General features: G+C 39.9%; 1 protein-coding gene across 3 annotated transcripts in view; it reads right to left on the bottom strand.

The window, feature by feature from the left end:
- NSRP1 (nuclear speckle splicing regulatory protein 1) overlaps window positions 1-5160 on the bottom strand; it is a 66556-nt gene extending 61396 nt beyond the window's left edge. Inside the window, exons 1-2 of one of the 3 annotated variants that reach the window (XM_008010908.3) lie at window positions 5080-5160; window positions 3783-3876 (exon numbers count right to left, since the gene is read on the bottom strand). In XM_008010908.3, the coding sequence (XP_008009099.3) occupies window positions 3783-3876; window positions 5080-5099 (114 nt within the window). In that variant the 5' untranslated portion in view covers window positions 5100-5160. The other 2 variants (XM_008010910.3, XM_037992678.2) reach the window with 2 other exon arrangements.
- Window positions 5161-12964: the final 7804 nt, after the last annotated feature.

Raw genomic sequence — 12964 nt, 5'->3', positions numbered from 1 at the left:
GGAGGCAGAGGTTGCAGTGAGCTGAGATTGTGCCACTGCACTCCAGCCTGGGCAATAGAGCGAGACTCCATCTCAAAAAAAAAAAAAACCGTGAATTGTACACTTTAAAAGGGTAAAGTATACAGTGTGTGAATTATAAATTTTTTTAACAAGGGAAAATGATGACCAAAAAAAAAAAAGGATCTTGCATAAGGACTCATCTCTTTACTTTCCCATATATTCAATGTGGCTGCCAGGTCCTACTTATTTCTGTGGTATCTCTCACATTTTTCCCCATTCATTCCCACTGACCTCAACCTAGGTTAAGATCTCTCACCTGAACTGCTAAAAAAGCCTTCTAACAAGCTTTGCTAACGAGCATTTTGAACTTTCTCTCTCATTTCTCCCTTTCTTTGCTTTACAATTCAAGAGGTATCTTCCCAAGGTAAAAGTGTGGTAATATTACCAAATTGCTCAAAAACTACTTAAAAATATAAAGTTGAAATTTTATACAAAAAATTTAAGGTACTCCACAATCTGGCCCAATCCTGTTACAACCTCATCTGCAACACTTTTTTCCTATACACCCTATTCTCCAGCCACAGTATTCCACAAAAATGCCTTGTACTTGTATGCCATTCTGTATTTCTTGCTGTTCTCTCCCAACTGAAATTATTTCCACCTCTATTTTTGCCTATTTAAATCTAAACCAGCCTTGAATGTTATTTAAATGCTTATTCCTGCAAAGTGAATGATTTCATTCTCTACATTTCATTCACATTCTGTAACTCTATTGTTAAAACAAGGCAAGACAGAAGAATGAATAGTATAGGTTTGAAGGTCAGATAGGCCTGTGTTCAAATTCCAATCCTGACACTTATTTATCAGCCACATGGCCTTGAACAAATTACTTAACCTGAGCTTCAATTTTCTGATCTGTAAAATGAAATAATACATCACAGAGTGATCCTGAAGATCAAATAAAGTATATAACAAGCACACAGGAATCCTCAGTATATTAGTTTCCTTTTCAAATTTCAGTCTGCTTTATATTCATATTCACATGTCTGTCTTCCCCACTAGACTAGACACTGGTTGAAAGCAACACTATATATGGTCCCAAAAAAACTGTTAAAAGGGTACTACATAATAAAAAGTACATAGGTTACAGGTGCAAAACTGATCAACTCTTAACCTATAGTAGGTATTAAATATTTATTAATGAAACAACATAATTAAAAATTCAAAAGTTGTAATTAGTAACTTCCTCAATATTCCATTTGAAAATATTCTAGTTGGCTACGCAGAAATGGAGATTTAACTAGTAACCTTGATTCAGTTCTTATGTCAATTACTCTAAAATTTTATGAAGAAATAAAAACAGAAAAATAGAAGAAAAACTTAAGTCACTGTTAAAGGGGAAAAAATCCATTTTAAGAAAAAAGTGACTCTACAACTACACGGATAAATCTGGCATTATACTGAGTGGAGTAAGTCAGACATAAAAGAGTACATACTTTATGATAGTTTTTATATGAAATTCTGTAACAGGCAAAACTAATCTAGTGATAGAAATACAAGCACTTGTCTAGGGCAGCAAGTGGAGAGGTAGACTGACTGCAGCAGGGTATGGAAGGCCTTTTGGGAGAGAGCAAAACGTTCTAAATCTTGATTGGGGCATATACATTTGTCAAAAATCATCAAGCACTTAAAATCTGAGAATTTTATATGTAAATTATACCTCAATTTTTAGCAAGTGTGAGCCATACAGAGCCAATGTCTTCAAAAGTAGCAAAGAAATATCAAACATGTTCAGTTATCTACCCATGCTATTATATAATAAAAACTGAAAAACGGCCAGGCGCAGTGGGTCATGCCTGTAATCCCAGCACTTTGGGAGGCCAAGGTGGGTGGATCACCTGGGGTCAGGAGTTTGAGACCAGCTTGATCAACATGGTGAATTCCCACCTCTACTAAAAATACAAGAATTAGCCAGGTGGGATGGTGCGTTCCTGTAATCCCTGCTACTCAGCAGGCTGAGGCAGGAGAATCGCTTGAACCTAGGGGGCAGAGGTTGCGGTGAGCTGAAATTGCACCACTGCACTCCTGCCTAGGCAACAGAGGGAGACTCCATCTGGGGAAAAAAAAAAAAAAAAAAAAGAGGCTGGGCACGGTGACTCATGTCTGTAATCCCAGCACTTTGGGAGGCCGAGGTGAGTGGATCACCTGAGGTCGGGTTCAAGACCAGCCTGGCCAACATGGTGAAACCCCATCTCTCCTAAAAATATAAAAATTAGCTGGGCGTGGTGGTGGGGCACCTGTAATCCCAGCTACTTAGGAGGCTGAGGCAGGAAAATCTACTAAATATACAAAAAATATTAAAAATACAAAAAATACTAAAAATACAAAAAAAAAAAAAAAATTAGCCGGGCATGGTGGCAGGCACCTGTAACCCCAGCTACTCGGGAGGCTGAAGCAGGAGAATCACTTGAACCTAGGAGGCAGAGGTTGTAGTGAGCCAAGATTGCACCATCGCACTTCAGCCTAGGTAACAAGAGCGAAACTCTGTCTCAAAAAAAAAGAAAAAAAAAATATTAAAACATGACAGGAGTATTAGAAAAGCACACATTTACTGGGCATGGTGGCTCACACCTGTAATCCCAGCACTTTGGGAGGCTGAGGTAGGTGGATCACCTGAGGTCAGGAGTTCGAGACTAGCCCAGCCAATATGGTGAAACCCTGTCTCTACAAAAAATATTAAAAATATATAAAACTTAGCTGGGCATGATGGCAGGTGCCTGTAATCCCAACTACTCAAGAAGCTTAGGCAAGAGAAAAGCTTGAACCCAGGAAGCGGAGGTTGCAGTGAGCCGAGATCACGGCAATGCACTTCAGCCTTGGCAACTGTGCAAGACTCAAAAAAAAAAAAAAAAAAAAAGAAAAGCACACATTTGGGGTTGTTTCTGATATATAACTGTGGGTTTCACAGAAAAAGTTTTGGCTGCTAAAATAGAAAAATTTTTTTTTTTTTGAGACGGAGTCTCGCTCTGTCGCCCAGGCTGCAGTGCAGTGGCCGGATCTCAGCTCACTGCAAGCTCCGCCTCCCGGGTTTATGCCATTCTCCTGCCTCAGCCTCCTGAGTAGCTGGGACTACAGGCGCCCGCCACCTCGCCCGGCTAGTTTTTTTATATATTTTTTAGTAGAGACGGGGTTTCACTGTGTTAGCCAGGATGGTCTCGATCTCCTGACCTCGTGATCTGCCCGTCTCGGCCTCCCAAAGTAATAGAAAATTTTTATATTAGATGTTATTGTAGTACTATCAAGGGTAACTATTTACTACCACGATTATAACTGAGCAATCACATTTGGCAGACACTGAATTAAAAAAAAGTAGTGTTGTTAAGAACTGTTATATAGTGATCTTAGCTCATGGTTAACAAAAAACTGCTTTTGCTAATAAAAATTTGTAGGAAATTGGTGACATCTTAATAACTCATACCTAGGGATCTTTTTTTTTTTTTCATACCTAGGGATCTTTACACCAACAATTTTGTTATGACAATTTCAGTAGTCTGAAAAGACTGTGTATTTGTTTAAAGGTAAAGTTCACAGCTTTTAGAGGGAAAAAAATATTTTAAAAAATCGGTGGAGCTGCTTTCTTTACACATTCCTTTTTGACAGTTTTGTAAATTATACTTCACTGTACTGACAAATAACAAAGGCAAAGGTATCAGAGTCGCAAGTTCAATTTTTAAAAAATTTACATTTCCAACAATGTACGAGTAAAACATAGGTTTCCTTACCTCATCATCATCATCAGAATCATTCCCAAACACTGATGGTTTTTGCAAAACAGGGTGCAACTGCTGTATTTTCTTTGGCAAAATAAGCCCATACCTGCATATATTTTTTTTGAAATAGAAATTAAACCATTATGTTTAAATGTTAACAAATACATCTACTATCTCTTCCACATGAAGCTACCAAATCAAAACATGTCATAAGCTTTATGAACACATAACAGACTGTTTCTGCTTCTCAGTGATGTCAAAATTCTAACATGCTGTAAGATTCTATAATTATTACTTTAAGTGATCATTTGTGGACACGGGCCAAACTCGAATACCATTTTTATCAAAGAAGAGAAGTAAATGAAAAGTTCAGAAATGTTTTAAGATGGCGAAGTGACGGTAACATTTTCTAAAAAAACATGTGTAGTGGAAAGTTTAGTTCATGTCCACCAAAGATTTTTAAATGCTTTCAATTATCCTTGTGGTCTAACAAGTCAAGAAAATGGCCAGATTTTTTTTTTTTTCCTACTGTGTACTTATACAGTTTCTAAGAATTGACTGGATAGTGTAACTCACTAAAATTTTTAAAAGATTAACTGAGAAACCCAAGTAGCCATGGGGCAAGTTCGCATTACACTTTATTAAGATCACGTGCTTTGCTAAGCGAACCATCCCATCAGATCCACCTCCTTCAGTTTCTCACGTTTTGGCCTTTAAGATGCGGAGATCACGGGAGGCCGCATCAAAACTAAGGATTACACATCAAAGGTAAACCTTTCAAGTACGTACAGTATTTGTCTCTTTTGCGGCAACGTATATCCCAATTTCCTATATGCCTACCCTTTTTCTGTGGCTTCTCAGAACAATATTCCTAAAACGAGAAGGAAGGGCGGGAATCAGGACTTGAGCTTCTGCCAAGGAGAACAAGGCCCTCTAAGGAAGCCAGGAACTGTCTCTCTTCACACTGCCCCTGAGAGCATCCAAGCGGGGAGAAACTCAAGCGCGGGGTAGGAAGCAAGACTGAGGGGCCTCAGACCGAGCTTTTGGAAAATAGAAAAGTCTCGCTCTCTGCCCCTCAGCCTAACTTCCTTTATTTCCTCACAAGTTTCTCCCTCAAACTTCGAGCTTCCATCCTGCAAAATGTACGGGGGAGGGGAATCTATGTTCCTCAGGACTTCTCGTTTTTTCCCGTCTGTACCCCTGACGACACAGTCCCTTCACTTCCAGCGCATTTAAAACTCCTCGGCCAAAGACACAGTCGCCGTAGTTTCTCATCCCCCAGTCTGACCCTAACTCCCGCATCACTCACTGCCTGCCCGGAATCGCCATCTTGCTCCCGTGTCCGCTGAACGTGGCCGACGCCACCGTGACGCTGACGCCGATGACGTCACTTAAACTCTCGCGCGGCTTTGGGTGGCCCGGATTCTGCTTGTCTGTTGAGTCGCTGGTTTGAGTCACTTCGACCGTACTGGGAATCGGATCCCGTGGCCTCTGTTCTGTTTCGGAGCCCACCGGCTGCCTCAAAATCTGTAGGAGGAAAGAATGACAACGTTCTAGGCCAGTTGTTCTAGAGTGTGGTTCTGCGACCAGCGGCATCAGCATCACGGGAGATATTGTTAAAATGACAAATTCTCGGGCCCCACCCCAAACCTGCCGAATCAGAAGTTTTGGAGTGGAGAGAGTTATCTGAATTTTAACCCGCGGGTAATTCTGATACTCAAGTTTGAAAACCACTGCCATGGCTATCGATATTCCGCCTACCCACTTCCAAGTGTTCAGTTTAACTGGTTCAGGATAATTAGGCGAAAAATGAAAATCCATGTATTAATAATACCTTACATGGGACCAAAATTATTTTTTTATTTTTATTTATGTATTTTTTTGAGACGGAGTTTCCCTCTTATTGCCCAGACTAGAGTGCAAAGGCGCGAACTCGGTTACCGCAACCGCAACCTCCACCTCCCGGGTTCAAGCGATTCTCCTGCCTCAGCCTCCCTTGTAGCTGAGATTACAGGTATGTGCCACCAGGCCCGGCTAGTTTTGTATTTTTAGTACAGACGGGGTTTCTCCATGTTGGTCAGGCTGGTCTCGAACTCCGGACCTCAGGTGATCCGCCCGACTCGCCCTCCCAAATTGCTGGGATTACAGGCATGAGCTACCGTGCCCGGCCCATATATGATACCTTTTTGAAAACTCTACCCACATCTGTGCACTCATTCACTCTTGGTTCATTCCAGATTAGTCTCAGAGCAGCCAAAGAGATCAATTACTGAGAGAAGGATGTTGAAGTCTCCAACTATAATTGTGAATTTGCTTCTCCTTTCAATTCTATCAGTTTGTGTCATGTATTTTGAACTTAGGTATGTAAACATTTAGGATTGTTATGTTCTCTTGCATTAACCTCTATAGCATTAAGAAGTGGCCCTCTTCCTTTATTCTTTGCTTGGTCTGCTCTAAATATAACTGGCTTTCTTTTGATTAATGCTAGCATAGTGTAAGGTTTTCAACCGATTTTAATCTGTGTATTTATATTCAAATTGGATCACACGTTGACAGAATATAGTTGGGTCTTTTTTATCCAGTCTGACAGTCTCTTCCATTTAATTTGGATGTTTAAAACGTTTTCATTAAAGTGACTGTGATAGCAGACTGGGTGGGGTGGCTCAGGCCTGTAGTCCCAGCACTTTGGGAGGTTGAGGCCAGCATGCACAACGTAGCCAGACCCCATCTCAAAAAAAAGAAAAAAAAAGTATGATTGCTGTTTTCTACTTTTCCCAACTGTGATTCAGCTTATGATTTTCATGCTTCAGCCTCCTTTGTTGGTTTATTGACCATACTTCTTTGCTTGTTATTTTTTTAAGCTGTTGCTTTAGGGTTTCTAATATATGTCTTAAACTTATCACAGTCTACCTTAAAGTAAGACTCTACCGCTTTCTATATAGTATAAGAAGCTTACAAAAGTATACTTCCGTTTTATCTCCTAGTTTGTGCTATTGTCACTATGTCATAAATGCACGATAAATTATTTTTGCTATAAAAAGTAAATTCGTTTTTAAAAAGATTTTTTTGAATAGGAAAAATATGTTTACCCACATATTTATCATTTCTCATGTTTCCATGTCTTTGTGTAGATTCAGATTTCTGTCTAATATAATATTTTAAAAAATCTTTTTTAAAATTTTTATTGAGCGGTAATTCACATATCGTACAATTCATTCATTTAAAGTGTATAATTCAGTGGTGTTTAGTATAGTAAAGTTGTATTTTTAGTATAGTCATAGTTCTACTACCCTCACCACAATCAATTTTAGATTTTTTTTTTTTTTTTGAGACAGAGCCTTGCTCTGTTGCCCAGGCTGGAGTGCTGTGGTGCATCTTGGCTCACTGCAAGCTCCTGGGTTCAAGCCTCCTGGGTTCAAGCGATTCTCCTGCCTCAGCCTCCCAAATAGCTGGGATTACAGGCATGTGCCACCACACCCAGCTAATTTTTGTATTTTTAGTAGAGACAGGATTTCTCTATGTTGGCCAGGGTGGTCTCAAACCCCTGACCTCAGGTGATCCACCTGCCTCGGCCTCCCAAAGTGCTGGGATCACAGGTGTGAGCCACTGCGCCTGGCCACTTTTAGATTATTTTTAATACCCAGCAAAGAAACCATGTACCTATTGGTCGCTCCTATTTTCCTCCAAATCCTCCAGTCCTGGGTAACCATTTTATGTCTATAGACTTGAAGTTCTATCAGTTTTAACTTCATGTATTTTGAAGCTCTGTCATTAGGTTTACGATTGTAATATCTTCTTAATTGACTTTTCATTATCAAATAACCTTTAACATTATAATATTCTTTGCTCTGAAATCTACTTGTGTGATATTATAGCCACTCCGGTTTTCTTTTGACATTAACTCTAGGGAAAGCAAAAGGATGTACAGGAATGGAAAATAATTGTAATTTACAACATGGCTAAGCTCTAAATAGCATACATAATCATGATAATACAAACACTGAATATTGATCTATTCTGATTAAATTACCATGTAATAATATTGAGAAGAATGGATGGGAAGTGTGTGTGTATGTATGCTGAGGAAGGAGCTAAATCTTTGTATTGTATACTGGGAGATTAATAGATATTGCCTGAATCGGAAAAACAAAAATAGCCACACAAGCATGTAATTTAACAATATAGAGGTAAATGTCAAAACCACAGCTAAAACAGAGGTTGGCAAACTTTTTCTGCAGTCGGATAGCAAATAATTTAGTGCATGTGACCCATGTGGTTTTTGTGGCAACTACTCAACTCTGCCCTGATAATGTGAAAGCAGCCGTAGACATGGGCATACCTATTCCAATAAAACTTTACCATACTGGGCAGCTGGCCACATTTGGCCAATGGGCTGTTTACCAACTCCTGAGCAAAAAGAATTGAAAGTAGTTGATTCAGAAGCAAGGAAAATAAAGGTAAGGTGGGGCTGGGAAATGCCGTGGTCTCAGCAGACCTTGTGTAACAGAATGACTTTTTAGGAGTATATGTTACTTTGCTTAAAATAAAGAGTAAAAAATAAAGCCCCCTGCCAGGGCTGCCTGCCTCTTGCTTGAAGAGACTGAATGGGGAATTAGTTACCCATAATTACCCAGGGGGGAACTCAATATCCTAGATAATTTGAGTTTTTCAATTGGTATATTCTGTATTCTTCCATTGCCTTTGGGGCATTTTAATGAAGCAAGCGGTCATGGGATTTTCCCTAGGCTAGAAGGGACAGTTTCTCAGATGTAGTGTTATAGAGTCTGCAGCAGTGGTGGTAACTGCAGCGGTGAATAAGGGCACAGAGAAGCCTCCTAACATTTTGGAACCCAACTTTTGAAACTTTAACCAGAAATGCTGTAAGGACAAGCTGGGTAAACCAGTAAAAGATAGTATCATCACTACCATCCTCATGGTTATTATACAACAGAAATTTCCAATCATCTTCAACTTCCAGAACAGAACAGTTGACTAAATTGGATCCATTACCGAAACTCTTGGATCTTCTATTTAATCTTTTGACACTAGCGTTACTAATGTTAACTTCACTACTTTCAGTTTCTTCTCTTTGCACCCAATCTTTTCCCCAACCAACTACTCACACCTTTTTTCTACCTATAGTTTCTGCTAACTTGTAGCATCTTGAAGGCAGTATGCACCAACTTCCTTCAAGGCCTCTCATGACACCTTTGGCCTCTCTAAACACTTAATTTCCTTTTATTATTTTTTAATTTTTATTTATTTATTTACTTACTTATTTTTGGAGACGGAGTATCACTCTGTTGCCCAGACTGGAGTGCAGTGGCGCGATCTTGGCTCACTGCAACCTCCACCTCCCAGGTTCAAGCAATTCTTCTGCTCATCTCCCGAGTAGCTGGGCTTACAGGTGCACACCACCACGCCCAGCGAATTTTTGTATTTTTAATAGAGACGGGGTTTCACCATATTGACCAGGCTGGTCTCGAACTCCTGATCTAGTGATCCGCCCGCCTCGACCTCCCAAACTGCTGGGATTACAGGCGTGAGCCACTGTGCGCGGCCTTAATTTCCTTTTAGACACTGCTCCCATTGTTGTTTCCCAGTTTGGCTTGTCCATGGTTTGGGTGCTTTTTATATTAGGCCATTTCACAAATTGGTCTCACTTTGGTAAGGGGTCACCCCTAATTCAAACAACTGTAACTAGAGAGTCAATCACGTAATGGCCACCTAGAGTTGCCTCATCACTTGAAGTGCTTGGGCAGGACAGTCTAAGCTCAGACAGTAGATGGAGGAGAGGTTAAATACGGTTAATGACTAGGAGATGATACACCTACTGAGGGTAATAACCAAGCTTAAGGGCAGAGAAATTAGGCAATATTTATTTATTTATAAATTTAACAAATTTGACCAAGAAAAAGATTATGGAACTGGACAGCATTCTAGACCAAAGATGGTTCACAATGGCCCTACTTTCAAAGTGGTGAGCTATATTTATAACCAGAAAACAGGTGAAATAGGCAATATTTAATTCACTGATCTTATCAGTTGAGTTTTTTAATTAAAATTTTTATTTTTGCTTTAAATTTTTTTTTAACTTTTAGGTTGTGGGGTACATGTGCAAGTTGGTTATATAGGTAAACTTGTGTCATAGGGGTTCACTGTACATATTATTTCGTCACCCAGGTACCAAGTCTAGTATCCAATAGTTACTTTTTCTGATCCTGAGAGAGGTCTTCGTAACAAGATTCTGTGAAAGGAGAGTAAGAACATGGCGTTGATGATATGAGGTGAGGTTTTGTGGGAGTGGCATTGCAGAAAACCTCCTATATGAGAGGAATGCACAATTCTTTTTTTTTTTTTTTTTTTTGAGACAGAGTTTCGCTCTTGCTGCCCAGGCTGGAGTGCAGTGGCACAATCTCGGCTCACCGCAAACTCCGCCTCCCAGGTTCAAGTGATTCTCCTGCGTCAGCCTCCCGAGTAGCTGGGATTACAGGCATGTGCCACCATGTCCAGCTAATTTTGTATTTTTAGTAGAGATGGGTTTTCTCCATGTTGGTCAGGCTGGTCTCGAACTCCTGACCTCAGTTGATCTGCCCGCCTCAGCCTCCCAAAGTGCTGGGATTACAGGCATGAGCCATCGCGCCTGGCCTGCACAATTCTTAAATTACCTTCAAATGATCTTCTGAGTTGGAGGATTGATAATGTCCAGAAGTTCAGGGCATCTGGTTGCTTAAGCCTATTTAGATTAAGAGGGAATTGGCTGGGTGCACTGGCTCATGCCTGTAATCTCAGCACTTTGGGAGTCTGAGGGGGCCAATCACTTGAGGCCAGGAGTTCAAGACCAGCCTGGCTAACATGGTGAAGCTTGTCTCTACTAAAAATACAAAAATTAGCCAGGCGTGGTGGTGCATGCCTGTAATCCCAACTACCTGTGAGGCTGAGGCACAAGAATCACTTGAACCCGGGAGGCAGAGGTTGCAGTGAGCCAACATTGCACCACTGCACTCCAGCCTGGGCGACAGAGTGAGACTCTATCTCAAAAAAAAAAAAAAAAAAAAAAAAAAAATGAGGGAAGAGGAGGCCAATTACAAAAGACCACATATTATATGCAAAATGTCCAGATAGGCAAATCCGTAGAGAAAAAAAATTAGCGGTTGCCTAGGGCTGGGGGTAGGAGAAAGTGGGGAGTGACTGCTAATGGGTATGTGGTTTCTTATTGGGATGATCAAAATGTTCGGCGGGCTCGTAGCTTACGCCTGTAATCCCAGCACTTTGGTAGGCCAAGGTGGGCAGATCACGAGGTCAGGAGTTTGAGACCAGCCTGGCAAACTAGCAAAAACCAGTCTCTACTAAAAATACAAAAAAAAAAAAAAAAAAAAAAAAAAAAAAAAGCCGGGCGTGGTGGCCGACACCTGTAATCCCAGCTACTCGGGAGGCTGAGGCAGGAGAATCGCTTGAACCCAGGAGGCTTGAACCCAGGAGGTTGCAGTGAGCCAAGATGCACCACAGCACTCCAGCCTGGGCAACAGCAAGTCTCCGTCTCGGGTGGGGGAAAAAAAATCTAAAATTGATTGTAGTGAGGGTAGTACAACTCTGTAAATATATAACAAAAATTAATTCTGCACTTTAATGGGTAACTTTTATGGTATGTGGATATGTTAGTAAAGCTGTTTAAAAAGGCAGTTGGAGCTTTTTTGAGATTCCAAAGTCATTATCTTTACACTTCATGATGTTCCTGAATCATGACAAGCCAAAAGTATAAAAGAAAGTGAAGCTGGGCACAGTGGCTCATGCCTATAATCTCAACATTTTGGGAGGCTGAGGCGGGAGGATCACTTGAGTCCAGCAGTTTAAGGCTGCAGTGAGTTATGATCAAGCCATTGCACTCCAGCCTGGGGGACAGGGCGAGACCCCGTCACTTAAAAAAATAAAAAAGAAAGCAAAGGAAAGAAAGCGGTCTGGATGGTCTACACTGTGCAGTGTCATTGTTACCTATGAACTGTGAGGAAAGAGCCAATTACAAATTCAGTTAATCAAGTCCAAGCTTCTGAAGCATATGTAAATATAATAAATAAATCTATTAACAGTGAAATAAATGGATTTATATATAAATCTGTGTCTAACCTTTGTCAGGTATAAATAACATCTTCCTCACTCAAAATATAAGCTCCTAAGGTTGAGGGACAGTATTTTACTTGAATGATTATTTAATAAATTTAACCAATCTGGCTTGTTGGCTGCAAATTTTAAAGCAGTTTTCAAAAGACTGACAGCATGGTCATTAGCCTAGTAAGAAAGCTGGAAAGTGTGAGTGAGATTTCTAGGGTGCTGGCAAGGGCAATAAACCAGAAATTAGGTGCTAGGTCCGCTCTGCCTCTTATACCTGTTGTGAAGTGAGCAACTCATTTATAAAATAAGAGATAATATCAGGACTATCCACTTTAGAGATTATTAGAAGAATCAGATAAGCTAGTATGTGAAAATACTTCAAGTTAAAGTGCCATGCAAATGTATGATATTTGTTATCAAGCTAGAAGTCATTTAGTTAATTTGATTTCCAGGATAATGGTTACAAACATAGCATTCTGCAAAATCTTTCCTTCCTTGCTCCCTAAAATGCCATTTGTATTCACAGTGAACTCTGTAAACTTGTTCTGAAGCCATCAGGATATGTGGTTATCAGTTTAATATCTTCAAGAACATTGTTTCTTGAAATGTTGCTGTGAATGCCCTAAAAAGCCCTCTTCCAAATATGAAACAGGCATATAGGTTAAAACTGGCATGTGATCATCCGAGAGAGGAGGACTGGTAATAACACCACCCTCTTATCAGAAAAGGTTAAAAAGGGACAGCCAATCTCAAATTATAAGATATTTGGACACATCACATTTTGTCAATCTAATAAAGAAAATAAAGTTTAATTTCCCAAAATGTTATTAAAACTGGACTCTGTCATCAGATATCTTATTGCAAAGATGAAATCTCACCACAGAGCAGTAAAGTTTGTCATAAAAACAAGCTTTAAACAAATATAAATTCTTTTTGCACTTCTTAAACTGAAGAGGTTTTTATCATTTAAAAAGTGTCTTCTTTTTTCCATGAGTCATGGACATTTTCCCACAAGAATTTCTGTTCATTAAAATCACTTTTGAGTACCCCATAAATATGTATACCTACTATGTACCCACAAAAAT

Source organism: Chlorocebus sabaeus, chromosome 16 (assembly GCF_047675955.1).
Source record: "Chlorocebus sabaeus isolate Y175 chromosome 16, mChlSab1.0.hap1, whole genome shotgun sequence".
Classification (NCBI taxonomy): Eukaryota; Metazoa; Chordata; class Mammalia; order Primates; family Cercopithecidae; genus Chlorocebus; species Chlorocebus sabaeus.
Note: the sequence above shows the minus strand (reverse complement) of the source record. Positions and strands in the feature narration are given on the sequence as shown.